At 53.5% G+C, this 23,144-nt stretch overlaps 5 protein-coding genes across 5 annotated transcripts; 2 read left to right on the top strand and 3 right to left on the bottom strand.

Annotated features, from left to right (window-relative positions):
- Positions 1 to 1,636: 1,636 nt before the first annotated feature.
- Positions 1,637 to 4,277, top strand: CTAM01_06647 (hsp70-like protein; the record flags this gene model as incomplete). Its single annotated transcript, XM_060522674.1, has 5 exons — positions 1,637 to 1,649; positions 1,738 to 1,799; positions 1,888 to 1,919; positions 1,991 to 3,935; positions 3,993 to 4,277. The coding sequence occupies 5 exons, from the start codon at positions 1,637 to 1,639 to the stop codon at positions 4,275 to 4,277; spliced, it is 2,337 nt and encodes a 778-aa protein (XP_060382519.1).
- An 802-nt stretch (positions 4,278 to 5,079) lies between these two features.
- CTAM01_06646 (uncharacterized protein) lies at positions 5,080 to 8,468 on the bottom strand (the record flags this gene model as incomplete). Its single annotated transcript, XM_060522673.1, has 4 exons — positions 5,080 to 5,326; positions 5,405 to 7,392; positions 7,454 to 7,963; positions 8,025 to 8,468. The coding sequence occupies 4 exons, from the start codon at positions 8,466 to 8,468 to the stop codon at positions 5,080 to 5,082; spliced, it is 3,189 nt and encodes a 1,062-aa protein (XP_060382518.1).
- Positions 8,469 to 9,810: 1,342 nt separating this feature from the next.
- Positions 9,811 to 14,108, bottom strand: CTAM01_06645 (thermotolerance protein; the record flags this gene model as incomplete). Its single annotated transcript, XM_060522672.1, has 5 exons — positions 9,811 to 11,627; positions 11,681 to 11,994; positions 12,054 to 12,565; positions 12,620 to 13,756; positions 13,878 to 14,108. 5 exons carry the CDS (start codon positions 14,106 to 14,108, stop codon positions 9,811 to 9,813), a joined length of 4,011 nt encoding a protein of 1,336 aa, XP_060382517.1.
- Positions 14,109 to 18,023: 3,915 nt separating this feature from the next.
- Positions 18,024 to 19,400, top strand: CTAM01_06644 (GTPase-activating protein gyp10; the record flags this gene model as incomplete). Its single annotated transcript, XM_060522671.1, has 3 exons — positions 18,024 to 18,195; positions 18,270 to 18,425; positions 18,505 to 19,400. 3 exons carry the CDS (start codon positions 18,024 to 18,026, stop codon positions 19,398 to 19,400), a joined length of 1,224 nt encoding a protein of 407 aa, XP_060382516.1.
- Positions 19,401 to 19,595: 195 nt separating this feature from the next.
- CTAM01_06643 (Vps52/Sac2 family protein) lies at positions 19,596 to 21,630 on the bottom strand (the record flags this gene model as incomplete). Its single annotated transcript, XM_060522670.1, has 2 exons — positions 19,596 to 21,133; positions 21,192 to 21,630. 2 exons carry the CDS (start codon positions 21,628 to 21,630, stop codon positions 19,596 to 19,598), a joined length of 1,977 nt encoding a protein of 658 aa, XP_060382515.1.
- Between the last annotated feature and the right edge of the window lie 1,514 nt (positions 21,631 to 23,144).

Raw genomic sequence — 23,144 nt, 5'->3', positions numbered from 1 at the left:
GGTTGGAAGCTGTGAAGTAATATTAATCAAGGACACGATGTCAAGCGTCGGGAAAGGAGATGTATTTGGTAATCATCGCGGCATGGGCATGATGTATTACCCAATAGAGGGGTATCGCCAAGATAAGTTAGATAACTTCAAGTGGACTCGGAACCGTATCGTACTTGGCAACAACCTGCAGAGGCAGCATATTGTCTGGTCGCATGCTTTACAAAACAAACTCGTGGGAGCAGCCTGACATTGACGAGCCCCGTGACTAACGATGATGTCCAAGGTGCTCCATATCTAGGTCAGAGGTATTGCATCACGGCTGACCACAGATGTTTGGACAAAATAACACAAACGAGCAAGGATGATAGGCATACTGTCGTTATTGCCGAACAGGGATGGCTTTGGCCAAAGGCACGAAGGATGATGGATTGATTGCTTCGAAAGCGAGGCGGTCCAGCATATTCATTCATGAATATACCCCCAAACTCTGTAGAATGTATGGATGGCTCACGGACATGCAGAGACCAACGGCGAGCAAGCCCATCTGCCTGCCAGCCTTACCTTACACGTGGATGTGGTTCTTTGCTGTCTGCATTGCCTCACTTCCGCAGGAGCCAGTTGGAGAGAGGGACGATTGGGGAGGGGTGGCGGCGGGGTGGAGGAAGAGCGTGGAGGGGCAGCAAGCACAAGAAATCCACGGTGGTAGCGGAGTGGCACGGTGACCCGAGCAGGGGGCCAAGTCAATGAGGAACGACAGAGAACGAAGGAGAATCTTCTTTCCCATTCGGCCTCCACTACTATTTCAGCGCCCTGACACCGTCAAAATTCCATTTGGGTCCACCCAGCTCAAGTCATTCCCGTCCCGCCGAGTACTTACCTGCCTTAACATTTGGTAGACATCGTCGCCTTTTCCAAGGTACCTTACCTTACTCAGAGCGCACTGTCACAGCAATACCGCCCCTTGCAAGCAAAGAAAACGTCCGCTAGAAGACGCTCCAGTTACAGAGCATCGCACGCTAAACGTCTCGTCGATGCCATAGGTACTGTAGGTACCCAACTTGACAGCACACACAATCCAAGCCCAAACCCAGTGTACGGTACCGTGCCAAAAAAGGTACCTGACCGCCCTCCTTGCCTCACCAATACCCCAAAGTAAATCCGGTGTGGCCACGTACCTTACCGCTACCTGGACCTCCCCGGTCTTCCTTGTCCCGCCCACCTCATCCACCTTTGTCGCCTGCCACTCACTACCTGACCTACCTCAGAGTACTTACTTGGTGTACAGCCCGGCCAGACTCTTCCTGGTGACGCTAGAGCGCACTGCAACTTTTTTTCCACACTCCCGCACATCCCACCTTCAGGTTCTCTTGCATATTGACAAACTCTTAAACCTTGCATTTGTCTGTACTCGACATTTTCCTCCCCCCAACCTTTTCGACGAGACGACCTTTCGACTCGACCGCTTGCAAATACCCTTCCCGCAAGTCGGAATAATCTACCATCACTCGACCAAGACTCGAACCCCCCAACAAACCTCTTTCCTCTTCTCAGAGCGTTGTTGTGAGCGCAACCCCGCTGCCATCAGAACGTCCGCCGGACAATCCTTGTTTACAATATCCTCACAGAAAGAACACTACCACCCAACATGAGTGTCGTCGGTATGCTTGCGCCTCTCTCTCGTTCTCTACCGCCTTGATATCTGTCGCCTCGATGAATGCTTGCTGACCTTTGTGTTCTTTCCTTTAGGTGTTGATTTCGGAACCCTCAAGACGGTCATTGCCGTCGCCAGAAATCGCGGTGTCGATGTGGTGCGTACCCCGACCTCTGCCCCTCCCCCGCCAAAAAAACAAGCAGAGATTTTGCGACAGAACAACGACGACTAACAAATGAATCTAGATTTCCAATGAAGTCTCCAACCGCGCCACGCCGTACGTCCAAACCAATAGCTCCCAGTCGTTCGAAATGATGATGATGCAGTCAGACTAACTGTTATCCATAGGTCTGTCGTTGGATTCGGTCCCAAGTCGCGATACCTCGGCGAGAGCGCCAAGACGCAAGAAATCTCCAACCTCAAGAACACCGTCGGTTCCATCAAGCGTCTTGCCGGCCGCGCCGCCAGCGACCCCGATGCCCAGCTCGAGCAGCAGTACATTACCGCTCCCCTCGTCGATGTCAACGGCCAGGTCGGTGTCGAGGTCTCGTACCTTGGCAAGAAGGAGAAGTTCTCCAACACCCAGCTGATCTCCATGTACCTCAGCAAGATCAAGCAAACAACACAGGCTGAGCTGAAGCTTCCCGTTTCCGACTTGGTCATGAGCGTTCCCGCTTGGTTCACCGACATCCAGCGCCGCGCCATCATCGATGCTGCCGAGATCGCTGGCCTGAAGCTCCTCCGCCTCATGAACGACACTACTGCTGCCGCTCTCGGCTGGGGTATCACCAAGCTCGATCTCCCCGCCCCCGAGGAGCAGCCCCGCCGTGTTGCCTTCATCGACATCGGCCACAGCAACTACACCTGCTCCGTTGTTGAGTTCAAGAAGGGCGAGCTGGCCGTCAAGGGTACCGCCTTCGACCGCCACTTTGGTGGCCGTGACTTCGACAAGGCTCTCGTCGAGCACTTGGGCAAGGAGTTCAACGGAAAGTACAAGATTGACATCCACTCCAACGGCCGCGCCATGGCCCGCACCATTGCTGCCGCCGAGAAGTGCAAGAAGATCCTGTCTGCCAACCAGCAGGCCCCCGTCAACATCGAGTCCATCATGAACGATGTTGATGTTTCCGCCATGATCACACGCCAGGAGTTCGAGGCCCTCGTCGAGCCTCTGCTGCAGCGCGTCCACATTCCCCTCGAGCAGGCTCTTGCCGAGGCCAAGTTGACCAAGGACGACATCGACGTCATTGAGGTTATTGGTGGTGGCAGCCGTGTTCCCGCCCTCAAGGAGCGCATCCAGGCTTTCTTCGGAAAGACCCTGTCTTTCACCCTGAACCAGGACGAGGCTGTTGCCCGTGGCGCTGCCTTCAGCTGCGCTATCCTGTCCCCCGTTTTCCGTGTCCGCGACTTCACTGTCCAGGACATCATGAGCTACCCCATCGAGTTCGCCTGGGAGAAGGCTCCCGATATTCCCGACGAGGACACCAGCCTGACTGTCTTCAACCGCGGCAACGTTCTGCCCTCTACCAAGATTCTTACCTTCTACCGCAAGCAGCCCTTTGATCTTGAGGCCCGCTACGCCAAGCCTCAAGATCTCCCCGGAAAGATCAACCCGTGGATTGGTCGCTTCTCTGTCAAGGGTGTTAAGGCCGACGGCAAGGACGACTTCATGATCTGCAAGCTGAAGGCTCGTGTGAACATCCACGGCGTTCTTAACGTTGAGAGCGGCTACTACGTCGAGGACCAGGAGGTCGAGGAGGAGGTTAAGGAGGATGAGAAGGACGGCGAGAAGAAGGACCCTGATGTGAGTGTTGCGGCGTCTCGTTACGAACCCTTTTCTTCTGCCGACGTGCTTGATAGCTTAGAGTCGCCGCTCAAACGCCGGCGCCAAGCTTTCGGCACGGAGTTGCGATCTGTCCCGCCCCCGTCTTACGCCTTTGTCGAGGATGAAGAGATCCCGAAGCTAACAATCTACTCACCTCAAAAGGCCATGGAGACTGACAACAAGGAGGATGCTCCCAAGAAGACCCGCAAGGTCAAGAAGCAAGTCCGCAAGGGCGACCTTCCCATCGTCAGCGGCACAGCCTCCCTGTCCGACTCAGCAAGAACCGCCCTTTTCGAGAAGGAGTCTGCCATGGTTATGGAGGACAAGCTTGTCGCCGATACCGAGGAGAAGAAGAACGAGCTCGAGACCTTCATCTACGACCTTCGCAACAAGCTCGACGACCAGTATGCCGACTTTGCCAGCGACGAGGAGAAGACCAAGATCAAGGAGAAGCTCGAGGCGAGCGAGGTAAGACATTTCCTAGAATGCATATGACTTGAAAGCAGCTGCTAACCTATATTTCAGGACTGGCTGTACGATGAGGGCGAGGACGCCACCAAGGCTGTCTACGTTGCCAAAATTGACGAGATCCGCGCCATGGCTGGACCTATCGTCCAGCGCCACTTCGAGAAGGTCGAGGAGGAGCGTCGCATCGTTCAGGAGAGAGTCGAGGCTGAGAAAGCCGCCAAGAAAGCCGAAGAGGAGGCTCGCAAAGCTGCCGAAGCTGAGAAGGCTCCTCCGGCGGCTAAGGATGAGGAGATGACCGACGCCGACGCAAAGGCTGACGCTGAGGCCGAGGGCACAAAATAGGATCCTGCGGACCTGACCAACGTCTGAAACTTTGAAAAAAAAGACAACAAAGAACAAAAGCGAGAAGCAACGAAGATGATAGAATAGACCCTTAGTTATGGTTTCTTTCGGGTTGGCATAGGGTTATCAGGCTAGAGCAGCTTCGACGGTTATCATGGAATGAGAGAAATGACTTGAATTTGACAATGACCGAGGCCTCTTTTCCATACACACGTCAAATAAAAGCTAGGTTCAATCAAGGCATTGATTTCCTGCAGTGTCTTCCTCAACGGCTGTGACTCGAATTTGTGCAAGTATGGCGATGTCCCCTCGTGATGTCCCCTCAAGAAGAGTATAGACTACAGCTTTCTGGCCGTCTCACCCGTCTTGAACCCGTGCGCAATGCATCGTTCGGCCACCATGATACATGCACACATTCAACACTTCAAGAGGCCAGAGGCTCGAGGCGTAGAAAAAAAAAACAAGTCAGAAATTCTAGACGAATATCTCTTTTGAATTCTTCTTTGCCTACAGCTTGCGATCTTTTTTGGTTTGGAGAATGACCATGGAAACAAACATATGCTTTTGGAGGGGTGATAGACCACCTCGTAGACAAGAAATCCACATACATCACTTCTTTGGAAAAAAAAAACCCCTCATGTCCGTCCCTTCTTGCAGCCAGATGACCCACTTCCTATACCATTCAACCTTTTCATACTTCTTCACCTCCAGACTCCCTGTCTCTCCCTCTCTCTGTCTCTCTCGTCATGTAGCTAAACAAGACAGAAGAGACAGGTACATGGGAGTAGTAGATACTGCACAATCAGTGAATGTCGAAGAGGGGCTTGAGCTTGATGATGAGCTGCCACTCGTCGTTGGAGACGTCCTTGCGGTAGAACTCCTTGAGGGTGTTGATGCTGGCGCGCGAGATGAGACTGTACAGCACGTCAGACTCCTCAAGGTGGCGACCGTACGTCGGCTGGTGGCCGCCCATTTCGATCTTGACGGCGACCGAGGGCTGTCCCTTTTTGCAGACGGGAATCTGCTTGTGGTCACGCTCGATAGATGTACTAAGGATATGTTAGCTTTCAAAATTGTTCTTGTCCTTTTCTTCGTCAGAGACGAGACCAATGGGATCATGGACTTACACTCTACCCAAGTTGACGATTTCCTTGACACCAGTGACGGCGTTGGTCTTGACAGCTGCGATGGGCGTGTTGATCTTCAGCTGACCATCAACGACGTCAACACCGACGACGATGGGACCGGTCTTGTTGAAGACTGCAACCGTGTTGAGCACGCAGGGGAACACGGCCAACATCTTGGACTCTTCCTTCTTCTTCTCCAGGAGCTCCGCCATGTGCTTGGTGAAGGCATCAAACAAGTGGTAAATAATGTCTGCGGTAAAGATCTTGACGCCGACGTCGTCAGCGTACTGCTGCGCCTCCTTGTCGACCTTGACATCGAAGCAGAGCATGACGGCGTAGTCGGCCGCCTTCTCCAACATGATACCGGCTTGCATGACATCGCGCTTGTACACCGGGCCGATACCGACGTTGGCGACGGGAATCTTGCAGTCCTTGAGGAAATCAAGCAGGGCCTCGAGGGAACCGAGGGTGGACGCCTGGACACTGACACCACGACCGGTCTTCTCGACACGGCTGAAGAGAGTGGCCAGATCGGACTCGACCTCGTCGATGATGTCGTCCTCGTCGTCGTCGGGGCCGACGACCATCATGCGGGAACCGGCAATAGCACCCTCGAGACCAGGGGCACTGATCTTGACACCGAGGGCGGCCTTGACCTCCTTGTTGTGCACGTAGGCGGACTTGAGACGCAGCTCACGCATCGGTGCGGGCGTCAACAACGCACGAATGTTTGTGGTGATGGCACCTTCAACACCACACAACACTATCCTGTCACCCTCGCGCAGGATACCGTTAGACAGGACAACGTCGACAGTCATACCGAAACCTTCAATGGCCTTCACCTCGAGAACAGTAGCCTGAACCTCGGAAAGGTACATGAGGGCTCCGACCATGCGCTCTTGGGTGAGCTGAACAATGAGCTTCAGCATGTCGGGGATACCTTCTCCGGTGTGGGCGGAAGTCGGGATGAGCGAGACGTTCCTGGCCATGGACTTGTTCTCGTAGAAGAGCTCCGCGTTGAAACCCTGCTCGGCGAAGGCGACCTTGGTCTGCTCCAGACGGTTCTTGAACTCGTTCTGGACACCCTTGGGCTGCAACGCCAGAGACTCCTGGAAGCCGTTGTTATCGACCTTCTTCCAGCCGTACAGACGATCAATCTTGTTCAGGGCAACGACGAAAGGAGTCTTCCTGTCGCGGAGCATCCTCATGGACTCCAGAGTCTGGGGCTCGAGACCGTGCATGATATCGACGACGAGAATGGCGATGTTGCAAAGAGACGAACCACGAGAGCGCAGGTTGGAGAAGGACTCGTGACCAGGGGTATCGATGACCAACAGACCGGGGACCTTGAAGTCGAAGGCGCCGTCAGGGTTGACGACGGCGGTCTTCGCCTTGATGGCATCGACGGGGAAGTAGGTGGCACCAATCTGTTGAGTGATACCACCGGCTTCGCCCTCCTGGACGTTGGTTTGCCGAATCTTGTCGAGAAGCTTCGTCTTTCCGGTATCGACGTGGCCCAGAATACAGCAAATGGGAGAACGGAGGTTGTCCTTCGATCTGGCAGCCAACGCGGCCTGGTGAGCCTTCTCACGGCGCTCCGCGGCCTCCTTCTTGCGTTGGAGTTCGGCTTGACGGGCCGCCGTCTCTTTCTCGTCCTCGGAGTCGGATTCAGATTCAGAGTCAGAGTCATCGTCCTCCTCTTCGTCCTCCTCGTCCTTCTTGTCGGCCTTGCCATTGGCGGCCTTCTTCTTCTCTGCCTCTTCGTCGCTGTCAGCATCCCAGCTGTCCTTGACGTCATCTTCGTCAGAGGCAGCAGCTGCTTCCCAGTCGTCCTCCAGATCGCTTTCTGCCGCCTTCTTCTTGGCAGCAGCGGCAGCCTCCGCGTCGGCCTTCTCTTTGGCGGCCTTTTCCTCGGCCTCCTTGATGAGTCGCTCAGCTTCCTTCTTGGCGCGCTCTGCAGCCTCGGCTAGGGCCTTCTCCTCGTCGACCTGTGAACCAGTAAGTTAGCGACAGCGACTTCTTGAAGTTCACACCGTGCTCGAAATTTACCTTTTCTTGCGCCTTGCTGCGGCCTCCCTTCTTCTTGTTGTCGTAAACGGCCTTCTTCTTCTCGCCCTCTTCGCCCGGGCCAACCTTGATGCCGGCAGCAAGCATCTGCTGGAGCTTCCGCTCGTTACGGGCCTTCTCCTCCTTCTGCGCCTTGGTCATGAACTTGCCCTCCTTCTTGAGCTGTTCAACCTTCTCCTTCTCCTTTTGCTTCTTGAGGGCCTTGGCCTCCTCTTTGCGCTTGTTCTCTTCCTCCGCGGCTCGCTCCTCCTCCTCGATTCTCTTCTTCTCCTGCTCGGCGAATTCAGCATCCTCCTGCTGTCTGCGGCGGAGCTCTTCTTGCTGCCTCTGGAGAGCGGCCAGGGCGGCGGGGATCTTCTTCTTCTTGCCACCCTTCTCTTCGGCCGGAGGGGGTGCGACGGCAGCAGCGGCGGGCGTGGGGGAGTCCTTCTTCTCGGGAGCTGCTGCCTTGGCGGGCTCTGCCTTGGTAGTAGCAGGCTTCTTCTTCGCGGCCTATGCATTTTGGGCGTGGTTAGATTGGTCGTATGGATAGAAAGAGCCATTGCGAACTCACGTTTTCCTTCTTGCGCTGCTTCTCTCTCTCCTTCTTCAGCTTCTCCTTCTCGGCCTTGGTGAGGACACGGCCGGAGTTCTCGTCATCGTCAGCTGGGGCAGCGGCCTGGGCCTGCTTTCCCTTGCCACCCTTGCCCTTCTTCTCCGGCAGGGCGAACTCGTCGTCCATGGTCGCCTCTTGAGGGGCCTTCTCGGCAAGACTGGGTGACGGGGCATCCTCCTGCTCGGGTTCGGCTACGGGCTCCTCGATGCCCTTCTTCTTCCTCTTCTCTCTGTTCTTGCGCAGAGTGGCCATGAGACCACTGACCTCCTCCTCCGGCTCACCCTCGGCCGGCTTTTCGGCATCAGCTGCGGGTGCGGCGGCGGCAGGAGCGATAGTCTCGCCGAGCTCATTCTCCCAGTCGTCGTTGGCGCGAGCCTTGTTGCCCTTCTTCTTGGGAGGCATCTTGACGGTATTCGACGTCGGTAGTCGTAAACAGGACTTGGAGAAGTGTCTCTATGTAAGGACCGTGTCCAGTTTGTAGAATTAAATCAGGAGAGACCCTAAATAGCTGCCGATTGTGGGCGATCCAGCCAGTGAATGACGGCTAGAGGGACAGACGGAAATTCCCAAGGATGGGGTGGGGTTTCGATGGTTGGTGGTGGCACACGATAGAAAAGGGCTCTTTCAGCGATGCAAGAGATGAGGTGGCGAAACCGAGACCTGAATGCGATTCTGTCGGGGCCGACACGACATAATACGGACGATGCGATGCGTCTTGTCTGGGCTTCAACCGGGAGAAAGAGCGAAGGTCGTTGAGAGAGGTGGCCAAAATCTCGAGCGGGAAAACTGGAGGGCAATTCACTGCGGGGCAAAGTTCGGGCTTTGGGGCAACGTCTTGGTCGTACGGTGCACTAGGTTGGAAGTTTGGTGGTGGGCAAAGCCGCAAAAGCCATGAATGTCATTTGTACCGGGGAGGATGTGACGGTGGTCTTTGCAGCGCCTCAGGTTGTGCAGGTGCGTTTCCAGTGCCCAAGGCACCTATTTCGTACTTGACTTAGCTCAACTGAGGTCAGTTTTCTGGACCTGCCTTCACCGGCTTAACCCGCGATCACTACACTATTTAATGACTGCTTTTTAGGCATAATATGACTAATCTCGAGCCTGCCTGGATAGTCTTTCTTGGTGTACATATGACTCTTTCGAATGTGAGCTCTACGGGATGCTACCGCTGACTGGACATAACATGGTGATATCTCGTCTTAACTCCAGGCCAAGTGAGGCCAACTCACATCGAAAGAAAATGTAGGGCATTCGATAATAATTTGGTCACTGTGCGAACAAAATTCATCAAGGTGTTGTCCACTCACATTACGACGTTGTGCATGCGCTAAACGCACCAAAGCTACCCATGTTAACCCCTCCTGCTCCACAATTATGTTTCTAAGTCAGGTCGTGGGAAAGAGTGGCCTGAGTGGGTGACCACCCAGACGCTTCAACGTGTGTGAGAGCTTCACATATAATGGCTAGTCGTTGATAGGATCCAGGCTATTGTAGATGAAGCTAAATCTGTATTCACCAGTCGTCCAGGAGAATTTCGTACAAGTTTTCGCTTTAATGTCACAGATGTAGAGTTACATCTCGGACTAAGGAAGTTTTGAAGTGGACTCGGATTCTTTCCTGGAGCCCAGGGTGGCTCTTCTACTAACTAGTCTAAGTACTGACCACTCTTCTCATGGCTTTCTCCTGGATTGTACATTGAAAGCATCGCCTCTTCCGCAAAGAAGGACTCCGCCCATGGCCTTCCTCAGAGAACAGGCGCAAGAAAGTAATCCAAAATGTCGTAAGCGAGATCGAAATACCTCGTGAGGTGAGGGTCGTTGTCTTCTTGAAAAGATGCTGTCCACTTTCCATCATCCAAGCCGTCCAGATACTCTCGCAAAAGGTCATGGTTGCTGTCTCCCTCCATTATCTCCCGAAGGACCCGCTTGTCGATACACTGCTGGAGTAAATCTCCATTAATGTGCTTCATCGACTTTGGCGTGTCTTTCGCTTCCGCATCGTATTCCTCGTTGTCCACGACAGACACTTCGTAGCTGTAGGGAAACAGCAGTGGACTTCTCAGCGCTAGGTTCTCGACAAGTCGCAGAAACCGCCATGCTTGAAGGTTGAGTAGGCTGAAGTGCATCAACGAGCCGTCGAGACAGATGCCCAACACCTCAGCACCGTCTACTGTGCTAGGTATACTACCGTACCGTGGCAGATGTTCTGTCGCCACCCATTCCGGCCGCACACGGCCTCGCTGAAGTTTCCTGATGCTGGCGGGCAGCGGTCCTTCCGCAACAAGTTCCAGCTCTCTCTTGGGCTGTTTCCAAGGAGTCCAGACTGCCGTGAAGCTCCGATCCATGCCCGTCAGCAGAGTCACTGGCCAACTCAGCTCTGGGTCTGCATCATCTCCGACATCGAAGAAGTGGTTCGACTTCCGCGTTACCTGATCCGCATGGACCTGGGTCATTTCGCCGTGTGTGTTCTCTGCCTTGTGATCGATGATCACCAAGGAGTCGCTTAGGGTGAGCGCCGAGATCTTGCCGTTCACCATCCGTAGTGAGATGGCGGGTGAGTTCAGCTCGTATGTCTTTTTGCGGACCAATCTCTTTTCGACGGAGTCCAGGACGTCCCAGTGAAGGACTTTTCCAGCACAGTAGATAATGCTGTCGTCATCCCCGACAATAGAATATATGGGCGCTTTTTCCTTTATCCTGTATTTGGTGGAGAACCGTATCCTCGTTCTCCTATTGCCTTCAGGGTCATGACTCTCTTCCTTCTTGGGAGACACAAGCAACAGGCGTCCGCCTGCTGTCGTGACGATGAGGTAATGAAATGTCATGCCGTCTTTGACGAAAAGCCAGTCGTATACTGCATGAATTTTGTCGTCTTGGTTTCCCAAGCCGCTGATGAATGTTGTTGCATTCCCATGTTTGTCTTGTGGAAGAGAGAGGTCTTCTCCGGTCTCGGGGTCCAAGAAAAGGACAGTCGGCTTCTTGCCAGTCTGTACTGCAACAACTAAACACTGTAGAGTTTGAGAGTATAGCACCTTGGCAGGTGTGCCGGGCAGTGGCAGTGTCTTGGGAACCGGCCCAGCTTGCAAATACAGCTCTACAAATGACATGCGCTCTCCCGACAAAAGTACAAGTGGCGCGCGGTTGTTACCGCCCAAATCGGCGGGAATGCACGCCGCAGAGATGATAGGCGTCGACGGCGTCGCTGGGTGCTTCAGATCGGTTGCCCATACCCGATGCTTCGTGGCAAAATGACCCAGCCGTCTGGCCCCAAAGTCCCTCAGAAGCAGGAGATTGTCGTTGCAACAAACTAGTACCGAGCCAGGAAGCAATGGCGTTTCTAGAGGTACAACTTCGAGTGCGACTGTCCCCAGTCTCTCCATGAAAATCTGATGTTGAAAGGGATTCGCGGTAAATTGGACCGTGATGAGGTGTCCGCTTCGGGTACCCACGACTACACTTGTTTGCTCCGCTGATTCTGCTACCGACACGATGGTGGTCACCAACTCGATTGTTGGGGCAATATCCATTGCGTCAATTCCTTCCGCATCATGGGCTGCTTGGTCTACAGCAGGTCGTTAGATCAACCGTTCCAAAGTTTTGTAGGATAGGACGTACCCGCGGTAAGCAGTATCAACTCTGGCCTTTCTCCTGTTACGTCTGTCGGGAAGATGGCCAAGTAGGGGCTGTTTTGTCGCCAAAGTCCAGCCAGTACGCATTCCCGCCCATCGAGAGAACAGAGAGCTAGACACGTAACTTCGCCGTCGACAGGGTAAGTCTGTGTCAGGGATACTTCGGTCCCTTCTGTGCGGAAAATGTGGATTCGGAAGCAAGATTCTTCAAAGGTTGAGACGCAGATGCAATTACCCCTGACGGCTGCATGCTCAGCTATCCTACCCACACCCTCAAAGTCACTTAATTCATATCTTGAACTATCAGAACGTTAGCAAAGTCGGAGTGGGACGTGGAGGTCGAATTTTGGGGCACAAACCTGTGATTCTGGTCGATGGCAATGATACGCTTCTCGGATACCTGAACGATGGTATTGTCTCGGCTTTGCTCCGCTGCCAGAGTTCGAGACTCTGTGTCAAATTGGGTTGTCATTGGATCAGCCATCTCCGCGTTTGATAGATCAAATGATACTAGTAACACTTCGGAAGTCCCGGGGCTTGCCATCAGCATTTGATATGGCCAAGTCCCGTCTGCGGTTCTAAAAACCCATACTTTCCTCGTTGGCAGCGGCTCAAAATAAGAAATAATATTAGCGGGTAGTCCATAGCGAAGCTCTGTGATACTGCCTTGCGGTCCATTCCCAGAGGCGCAAAGAACTTTGTCTGGAGCAGTCAGATGGTCCAACGTTCTGTCTCGCCATGGTACTACAGGCTTCCCTTTTGGACCAGTCTCAGGATTCCACGACGTCAAAGCATCTGTAGTGACGAAATCAACCGAGCAGGACCAGTTTGGGATACTTCCAAGCTCGACGAGAGGCTCCCGAGGTTTGAGCTGGGCAAGTATCTTAGTAGCTGTCTGGTGAAACGCACTGGCATCACAACTTACCTGAAAGACCATCCCAGGGCCAGAGTCACCGGCGACGATGGCGACGTCAGAGTAAGCGTCATACATTGTGGTGAAGGCGGTAGAAATATTGCAGTTGCAGCTGCCAACATTCATAGCAGCGCCCAGGATATCCGTCGTATTGAATTCAAAGAAGACAATCACACCATCTTCTCGAGCCAGGTAGATAAGATCCTTAGTGTCGTAGTAGCGCCGCCTCCGTACCGGTCTATCCCAAGCTGTCCAAAGGGGTACACTAGTACCGTGATGAAAAGGGCTCGCGGGGTGGGTGAAAGGGTTGATTGTTTCAATGTTAGGGGGCCCTTGAAGAGGGTCCTTGCATATGCCAAGCGCGTGTTCGGAAACTGCGAAAAAGGAACTCCTCACTGTCAGAGGAATGATGAGAAGAGGGAGGCGATGTTCTGGTGCGATGCGATGACCACGCTTTTCTTCGGCCAGCACTTGGCCAAGATCATCTCCCCGCTCCCATTCGTAGATGACCATCTTCGACCTATCGGCCTTTGCGATGATGAGAAGGAGGATGACGTGGCTTTCGTCCTCGGGACGAGGATAAAGAAACTCCATCTTGAGAATGGTACCTTGGACTGCTCTTGGGTGGTGCGCCCTAATGGGTTTAATGGCCTTGTCAAGTATCAACTGATCGCCCATTGCCTCCATGGACTCTAGCTCGTAAACGACAAATTTGTTCTGGGCGTCCGCGACTGCAATATAGCGAGACCTGGGATCGACAGCTACGTGGAATCCCAAGTGGCCTAATCTCCTTGCTGGGTTGTGGAACGGCGATGCAACGAACTCCAGGGTGTCTCTCTCATCATCTCTTTTGATGAAGAGGAAGACAAAGGAACCTGATTCGAGGATGAGGAGCAATAAGTGCGGTGGGAACTGTCCATGAGAAGTACTGATGCCAGATCCAGAGCCAATGTCGGCCATGTGGGTGTCGTCATCTTCGTCTTCACTTTTTATGTGGTCATGGCCAGGGTCGTCTGGGACAACGCGAAAGTGCTCGTACTTGTTTCCAATAACAAGCGCATTTCGAATACGACAGCCAAAGTCGTTCTTGCGCAGCACCTCCTGAAGCTGTCCATCCTTGCGCAACTCATTGATGCTCACATAACGATCCTGATTTTGTAAGCTTCTTCACATACTCTGGAGATATTATGCAAGGAAAAGGGCAGTGAGGCTCGAGGAATGGTATATCCAAGCCTCCAGATGAGCTTGATAAAGATATTGAGTAACTCACCCCAACGAAGGCAACATCGTTATGATGTGCAGACCTTAGGCGAGCAGGCAAGACCCATCGAGCAATGGGGCTATCGATGACAGTTCTCGTCAAGATACCACAGCTTGGCGGAGCGGGGAGTGAAGGAGCGACAGCGGAGGTATTTGTGGTTGAGCCCCTCAGAACAGTTTGGAGGTCAATAGTCTCCGTCACCCAAGCACCGTTTCTAAAGACGTTTGTCTGGAAGGCCATTTCGACAGGTCTTGTTATGTCAACATGGTTGACAGTGGAGTGAAAATCTGTAGTAACGGGTTGAGTAGAGGCCGAGAGAGGTGAAATCAGAACAGAGGTATTTCGGATTTGCGGCGGGGGATATGGATACCAGATTGCCGGGTCGCGTGATTCGAAATGCCAAACCGATCAGACTGTAAGGTATGACGGTGCTGTGATTTTGTCTCCGATTTCAGGGCCACTGGAATGGCAAGCAGCGGCCGTACGACTCGAATGCGACTGGGCCGGGGCTATCTGCTGAGGAACAATCTGAGGTGAGGCAAGGAGACAGGTAGGCAACGGCGCCATGGAATGAATGGCTCCAGGTTGTGACGGTTGGGCGGAGCAAAGGTTGGTTTTAGAGTCAGTCGTACTGGGTGTAAGGCAAGAGGTACGGGCATGTTAGCTAGCTGGTGGGGCACCACGTTGCATGGAGCATTGGAGCGCGAGCTTACCTGAGAGAAAGCACCACCTCACCACACCTCAGTGTCCCAAGTGAGGGCTTTCCAACCTACCTATGGGAGACAGTAGCATGCAGGTAGCCAATAGCTGCAAAACACCTTGCATGACCGTTTTTGTCAGTATCTACCTACCTAGACACCTACCTCAACTTACCTTACCTTACCTTACCTTGGGCAAGTAAGGTAAGATCAAGTATACGGTGCTCAAGCAAAGTAAGGCAGATAGGGACGGCACGTACAGTAAGCCTTGGTTGTGCAGTAAGGTAGGTATGTGATGTAGGGCGGCAGGCACATTGGATGTGCGTGGGCGCGAGCAAAACACCGTGGAACAGAAGTGGTTGGCTACCATACCACCAAACATCACACATACCAACTAAGGCATCAATGATCAAAGAAAAAAGACCTTATCCCAGCCTACCTTACCTCGGACAACGCTCTACTTTACAACCCCAGCCTAATTCGATCTCGGTAGCGTAAAACTAAGAATGCAAGTCTGAGGCACCCAGAGCCCTAGCAACCCGAGTCATCTTATGCAATCATCGCTAATCAGAGTGTATTACAACCATATGAAGTCGGGACAAGTAGGGTATTTGCCGCTGCTCTTTGCGGCCCCAGAAGGCTTCGATGAGAACCTGATCGGTTGGCGTTGTGGCGCGCTGGACCCTGATTCATCTCAAGCCCTTCGCAGTACTTCAAGTGGGGTACCCTAGAACATCCCAAGAATGCAGCTTGTTGAATTCGCGGAAAATACCCTTCTCGGCCGAGGTACCTGGGCTGTGTCTTGGGTTGTGTCTCGACCACTGCGTGTGATTTGCATCTCAGCCGGGCTCTCTCTCCACTGTGACGGGACTTCGGTCAGTAGGGTAATGGAACGTCGGTGGTGAGCTGGCCCTGTAGACTGTTGCTGACTTGCTGAAGCATCGTGCATGCGCGACGGGGAGGTACCCATCGTGTTCCTTGCTGAGGCGGGCAGCCAAGCCATAGGCAGGCAGCCCTGGCTGAGCGGGGACTTGGTTCAGGTTGCCTCGAGAGCCCCGTTGTCTGTGAAAGACAGTTGAATGCCCTGGTTGAAATGCCTTGTTAGTAGTAGGCGAGATCATTGTGCGTGGGCAGTACTCCGTCGTGTACAGTTCATCGCGAATTAGGTAGGGACCGGGCAACACTGACGGCGGGGAAGCTGAAGAAAACGACTTCATCCGCCGTTGTCGTCCCATCTTGCAACCCTATGTCCAACATCCAATAGCAAGGTGACGTTGATCTGATACTAATCAATCAAAGGTAGGTAGGTAGTCTAGGCCTCTTTCTACGCAGTACATGGTTACGCCAATGATATACCCTACCCTACGTGCCTACAGTTGGAAGGGCACGTCCTGGCGCCATAAGAAGAAAGCTGGAATGAACCGCGGGCTCTTGCTGATTGGGTAAACGAATGGTCTTCCCTCAAGACCTTGCTGCCCTACCCAGCTGAAACCATTACTTGCCCTTGGGTAGGAAGACAATTGAATATCTTCTTTCCATTGGTGTGGGTGTAAGTCCCACATACGGATGGCTGCACCAACCACCAAGAACTTCCATACCCTACCTTACCACGACGTGAACAGTTGCATCGCCGGATTGCTGCAAGATGCCTGGCCGGCCATTTCCGCTGCAGGTTCGGATGCCTCCACTGTCTCAGATGTCGTTTACCTCGGACACTGTTTGACATCTCCTCACCTAAATACGGCCATGCTGGAATACCCCTCTGCCTCCGTTTTTCTATGTGTCTGTACCATAACTCTTGTCGACCTGTCTAATCGTGCTTACTTAGACCTTTCGCTGAAAAGGAATTCGAGAAGTCTCTTTCTGCTAACAGTCTGATAGAGTCACCCTCACGAGTCCGATACCAAGTGAGAAATCAGTGCGCATCGGTTAATACACCTTCAAGGACCAGGGCTGGTGTGCGGGTCTGGAATGCTCCAGAAAAGCAGGGGGCGCAGGACAGCCAGCCAGGGGTTATATGACCTTGGATGTTCTAAAGGTCGTGATTTCGAGATCTTGACTTGAAAGAAACTTAGACATTGCCCGACCCGATCCAGGATCGGAGAAAGCCCGGCTTGTCAACCTTTACAGCTGCCGGCTCTGAGCACAGCTGTCTGACTGGAGGAATCCTTCACTCGAGAAGAATCATGTTCATGCATGACAAAAACCACAGTCTCTCCTTTGCGCCAATACTGTACCCAAGAGAGTCAACGGAGCGGCCGCTTCGGCCGCACCATAGCCGACGAGACAACTAAAAGATGCTACTCGCTTATGTCACTCAACAAAGAACCGCCCTTACGTACTCAATTTACTGAGACCACGATGCATATCTGGAGTCACTTGGGCTGTCTTGGCTAGAAACTGGATGATTTGAACTGCAGGGCCCAGAGCAAGGTCTCTGGTCCGGCGGTCGGCAGTGAACGCATCTTCAGAGACTACGATCGATCTAACAACCGTTGTGCCAGCGCAATTAACCCCCAACAACCTAGCTGACATCTATTAAACTGAACTCCTCAAGTTGGGAAACCTGACTTTTCCATGTCATAGAACCCCCTTGGGACCTCCACATTTGACAGGATGTTGACGAGATTGTCTTACGGACCGTCTTAGGGTAGCGTAATGCCTAGGTTTGGTGAGTTGTTTAACCGCCATAGGTAGACCTACGTGGTACCTGACCCAAGGCCAGTCCAATGCAGCCGATGCCGGCCGTGAAGCACCTAAAGTAGGCACACGCATGAATAGGTGAATCGGTTTCTGAGCCGGGATTTACACAGGATCACACCGAAAATATGCCAGCCCGAAATTTCGCCTCGCTTTGGCAATTGCCCAAAGCTAGACGGCGTGACAGCGTACCTCACTGTAATATCAGAGTAGTGTCACAAGGCGTTTAATGGCAGCTCAAGTCAGGTTCGCCCTATCTGGCCCGTGCGTCCCGTCCCGGCGATCCAGGCCATGGGGGCCGGACGTCCCTGGTGAAGTTGCTCCAAACGTACGCTAAGCCTCGGCTTCAATGGTTCGAAACAGATCCATAGATCCGCTGTGGAGGAAACTCCGCTATAACCTGGCTTGTCACATTTGTGGCAGCTCTTGGACCTCCAGCTTCCCTGTTCTCACAACCAATCGTCTGTCTCTCGTTGGCAGATCGTGGACGCGTGTAATGCATCCCACTTCAACCTCAACTTCAAGTCGTTGAAGCAGTGTCCTAGAGCCAGTTCACCATTGCGGATTTCATGGGATTTCTCATTCTTCGTCAAACCAGCGTCCGTAACGCTAGGCGATAGCGACGCGCATATACCTCCCCCGAGCTCGCAGCCACATAATCTGCACGCTCCCGTGACGAGCACAACCCCTCGACTCCAACAACGGCTCGTCACGCTACACTTCTCGCAAACACAGAGGAGTCATAGAAATAGACTCGATGGACGAAAAGAATGCGCTGAGCAGCTCTGACTCTGCGGCCCCCGTAGATCAGGAACAGCGCAAGACGACCGATATCCTCGAGGCGTGCAAATGGCGGAACATAGAAGCCCTCAAAGGCCTGGCTAGTACCAAAGGCGGGTTTCTTACTGACACTCTACGCCGGAAAGCCTGTCAGTAGTAAAGCGTGCCAACCACGGCGCCGTCGTCCTGCGACGCTCCGAGGCTAACGGAACATTGTGTGTAGGGCCTATACTCCTAGGCCTTCCAGATAGCGAGGATTTCCAGGGTACAATCGCAGCTGGTATAGACGAGAAGGTCTCATGGAAAACCCTTCCAAGTCATAGGGACGAGGAACAAGTTGCGCTCGACGTCAACCGCGCCTTCATATACTACCCGAACCGTGAGACCACTCCGTTCTGCGGTGTCCCGACAGGGACTTGCGAACTCGCGGCAAGCAAGCTGACAAGCTCCACGTACAGACCAGAACGACACCGAACTCGAGAAGAACAAAAACGAGCTTTCCGATCTGATCGTCGAAGTCCTCCGTCGATACCCATACCTATGTTACTTTCAAGGCTACCATGACATCTGCCAAGTCTTCATGCTGGTCCTCGAACCACCATGGCGCGCCCGCCTTGTCTCGCGACTGTCGGTGCTCCGCATCCGAGACTTCATGCTCACCAGCCTCGAGCCGACCGTCGCGCAGCTCAGGCTGATTCCCGACATCCTCAACGCCGCCGATCCGAAGCTCAAGCGCCACCTCTCCGGCACGGAACCCTTCTACGCCCTGGCGGGGACCCTGACCATGTACGCGCACGATATCCAGGCCTACGGCGACATCGCCCGCCTCTTTGATACCCTCCTTACCCGCGAACCCGTCTTCAGCATCTACATGTACGTCCAGATCGTCCTGAACCGCCGCGACGAGCTCTTCGACCAGGAGGAGGACGATCCGTCTATGCTCCACCTCATCCTCTCCAAGGTCCCGCAGAAGATGGACCTCGATGCGTTAATCACGAGCACGATTGCGCTTTACGAGCGATTCCCACCCGAGTCGCTACCGCAGTGGCGCAAGATATCCAAAGCCAGCTCCTTACGGACGGCGCGGTCCGTGGAGGAATGCTCAAAGCAGACCATGGACGAAGGACACGCATTTTTCCAGAAACAGCTGGCGGAGCTCAAGGCCCTCGAGCGCCGGCAAAAGCTCATGAAGGTGATGTGGGCGTACCGAAAGGGGGCCGCTGCCGCCGGACTGGCCGTTGTCATCGGTCTAGTGGCCGTATACCTGGGCAGAAGAAACCCCAGTCCGATAGCTGCAATGGCAGCTCTGTACAATAAGTGGTCCAACGGAACGACCTGGACGCACAGCTTTTAGTCAAGAGTGGATGACGACCTGAACAGCCCTCGCAAGACTTGTGTCATCATGTACATTTAGATTCCCCCAGGTTAGAGTAAAAAAAAACAGGCTATCATACAAAGTGATATGCCACTGGCAGTCAAGCACCCCTTAATGTAGCGCCAATGCCAAAATAATCCAACAAACTGCTGTGTGCCTGGTACTGCGCTCTCTTCAAGCACCCTCTTGGAATGCCGCTTTGAGGCCCTCGAAATGCTCCTGCTGCTCCGTGCCCAATTTTCCGCCAACGTCGCTGATGATGGTTGAAATCAACGAGTAATTGTTATAAAGAAACCGTTCCCGCTTCCGCTTATCGCTGAAAGAATGACTGTACCGCGTCAAGAAAGCCTCTGCCTCTGACCGCAGACGACGCAAGCTGGTTACCACTGGCTCGTCGTCTCCTGCCTCTGTGCTCAGCGCCAGAACTCCCTGCAAGATCTGGCCGAACCTCTGGGTGACGAGATGCGGCGCGGCGGATAGCTTATTCTGATCCGCCGCCCTAGGTTTTGTGGGTAAAGTATTCATCAGCTGCCGCAATGATTCACAGTGGTGGTCCATTACGACTTGTAGTCTCGGCCATAGAAGCATTGTCGTCATGTTGATGTAGCCGTCCACAGCTGGCACCTTGCGCCGTTGCAGTTCAAAAGCAAGATGCTGGTTGATGCGGATGCTTAACAGCAACCCCAGGGCATCGTACGACTCAGCAGTGAGCGTCTTGGTGAGGGTTTTGCCTAACGCAAATGTTGGTTCGAAGATGTAGTTGAACTGTCGTGACACCGCTTGCAGAGACAATGGGGGCGAGAAGAAGGCGGCCAGGAATGTGTACTCCGCAGTAGCGTTATCTATGAGCGCCAGGTTGAAGTTCCTGAAAGGTACCTCTAGATAATGTGTTGTCTGGTCTTCCTCGGCCAGGTAAGAGGAGATCGCAGCAGCGTTACCCGATTTCAGGAGATCAATACGCCGTCCTAAGTTGAAGGCATCATGAGGCGGCCCAGCTGGCTTTGTGGCAGACAACACCGTGGCTCTTCGCGTGGGTTCGTCGTGTCCAAGGACGTCGTTCTTATCGAGAATGTGCAGCTTAAGCTTCTCCAATGCCCTTTGATATCGTCCAAATTGATTTGCGTAGTACCATCGCATGGTGTTCATATAAGCCTGACTGATCTCTTCTGCGAGAGTAGCATGATGCTTGTGCAAGAAAGTGTATAAGTCTTTGAACTTCAAGAAGTTCTGCTGTTGGATTATTTGGGCGTTGATGTGAGGGGATCGTAAGGCCTTGATCTGGGCAACAATGAAGTCCCGTATCCGCTCGACGGCCTTCATTGTCAGTTTTTCCAGTAGAGGGCCAAGGTCTGCCCAAGCTTTGCTCTCTCCCTGGTTCGAAACCGACTTCTTGTATGCTGTAGCTCGTTTGTCCACTTCCGCCAACATTTTGACCCATGTCTCGTCAATTTGGCCCTCAGATATCTTGGACACCACATGGGGTGAGACGCTGAGCTCCTCGACAACTGGACCAAACGCCTTTTCAACTGCTTTTCGATTGTCTAGCCTCACGTTCATCGCCGCAGAACGTGATTGCAGGGTCTCGATATCTGCAGAGACGGCCGCGAGGTCATTACGGAAGCTGGTCAGGTTGGTCTCTACTGAGCCTAGAACCCCATCGCATGCTGCAATTGATCGATGCAGGTCCTCGAACTGGGCTTTACTCGCTTCGACTAAACTCAAAGATTAGCAATCTGCGGACAGTTGTGCCAGCCAATGAGGAGCTCATACACTCCTCTGCGGTTTGCCGCCGGTAGCTATCCGCATCGCTTCTATCGATCTCGTCGGAGCTTGCGAGCTCTCGCAAGCTCAGGCCTTCAAAACTGAAGTCTAGTTCGAGGTCACTTTCGCTTATTGTGATCGTTGTTGCCTCGGATGCGGGCGCTGTATCTAGGATCTGGCCCAAGATCTCAACCGAATCCGGTCCGTCGTAGGTTGTCTGGGATTGTTTCAAGCCTGAGCCATTGACCCTCCGTGAAGCTAGGAAGGAGTTCGAGGAATCGTTGGAGACGAGCGAGAGTTGTGAGCCTCTTGGTGTAATGCCAGGTCGTTGAGAGGTCACATAGGGGCTACTGGAGGTTCGTCGCGGAAGAGGAGAGTATGGTCGACTGCCAGGCTGCGACGCTGAGGGAGACGAGTTCGACTGTGCTGCAAGCCGATCAAGCCACATGGTGGACTTGTGGTATGGAGAAGCTAAGAAGCGATGTGGTCGACAGGACGGGGCACCATGTCATCGAGGGTTCGCAAATCGCACGGGTGATGTTGTAGAATCGCGGGATCGGCGTCTGGCTTCTTTGAAAGATGTACACCTGTGACATTGGTTACCTACCTTACCCCCAGGAGGCAGTAGACAAGGCTGGACGGCCTTAGGAGAGCGACGTGTTCCCATTGGGTGAGCGATCATTGACAAGCACCAGCCACAAGATACGTACCCACGGGAGCTCCCTGTGGCGCGGCAGGGGTCGGGCCCTTTGTCTTCGAGGGGTCGAAGTCTGGAAAGTGCGGGGCAGAATTGGGAGTGAGGGCCGGCGGCAAACAACCTGGAAACGTGCGGGGCAGGACTTTGGGTGGGCGATTGAAGAGCAATTAACGGTCCATTGATGCGTCTGGTATGGATGGGAGAGAGGCTGCACACATGTCGTGCAGAATCCGCGACATCTCCAAGGTAAAAGTAGCTCGGACTGCTGGGACTGTGTCGGAGGGAAGCTCCTGCATGTTACAATGTGAAGGTGTATCTTTGGACGCGAATGGGTGCGTATACCTCACGAAGCTCTCGTCTTGGATACAGGAACTTGGCACAGAAGAACTTGGCACAATGTCTGGACAATGATATCCCTTGCCTAGTCGAGTAGGTACTCAGGCACGACAGCTTCCCTTTAGGATGTTCGAAAGTCCGTCGCATACCGTTCAAATCCCTTCCCGTAGTCCGGACCTTCTCTTGCCAAAGTGGAGGGCTAATATCGGAGGTCAACGAGGATGGCAGGTAAGACAGAAAGAAGCAAGGGTTGCTGGCCCGCGAGGTTTTGGCATGGCGGCATTAGCGCCCAAAAAAGGTCGTTGCCACAGGGCCGGTGGACTATGCCCATGTGCTTCATTGTCCTTCGGGTAACGCTGTGAAGGGGAAGTCATTTTGACCGATTGAGTCTTTGGGAGACGGGAGGGATCCTGGAAACCTTCAACCACCCTCGCCGACTACCTAAGGCGCGCCTGGATGGATCAGATAGGGGCATTCCACAGGCGGTCAGCGGCCTAATTTCGAGCAAGCGGCGTCCAGGTGATGCGGGTAAGGAGCTCCAGCTCCTACACGGTGTGGTGTCTTGGGCATAAGGTAGGAAGACCCAAAGGTCGATGGACGGGAGAACCTAGATGGGTACTTTGTTCACCGCAGAGTCATCTACCGGCGACAATGTCACTCGGGGAGGGGCCTCACAGGTTCAATCTGTGAAAAGAAAGGGAAGAAAGCCCACACTCCACCTTTTTTCACTGCGAAAGTGCTCCCTGCACCTGTCCCACACAACGCTTGGGAAGCCACGGACAGAGACTGAGAGGGGCGCGAATCTGGGCCTAGGTACGGCAGACTGCAAGAGGCACTCCGCCAAAACACTTTTTTCATGTGTCAAAGCAGAAATCGTATTTTACGGTCACCCCACTACCCAGGATAGGGTCTAGACTAGTGTAGTAACC

Source organism: Colletotrichum tamarilloi (genome assembly GCF_030869305.1).
Source record: "Colletotrichum tamarilloi strain Tom-12 chromosome Unknown Scaffold_19.1, whole genome shotgun sequence".
Classification (NCBI taxonomy): domain Eukaryota; kingdom Fungi; phylum Ascomycota; class Sordariomycetes; order Glomerellales; family Glomerellaceae; genus Colletotrichum; species Colletotrichum tamarilloi.
The sequence above is the reverse complement of the archived record's forward strand: the minus strand, read 5'-3'. Positions and strand labels throughout refer to the sequence as shown.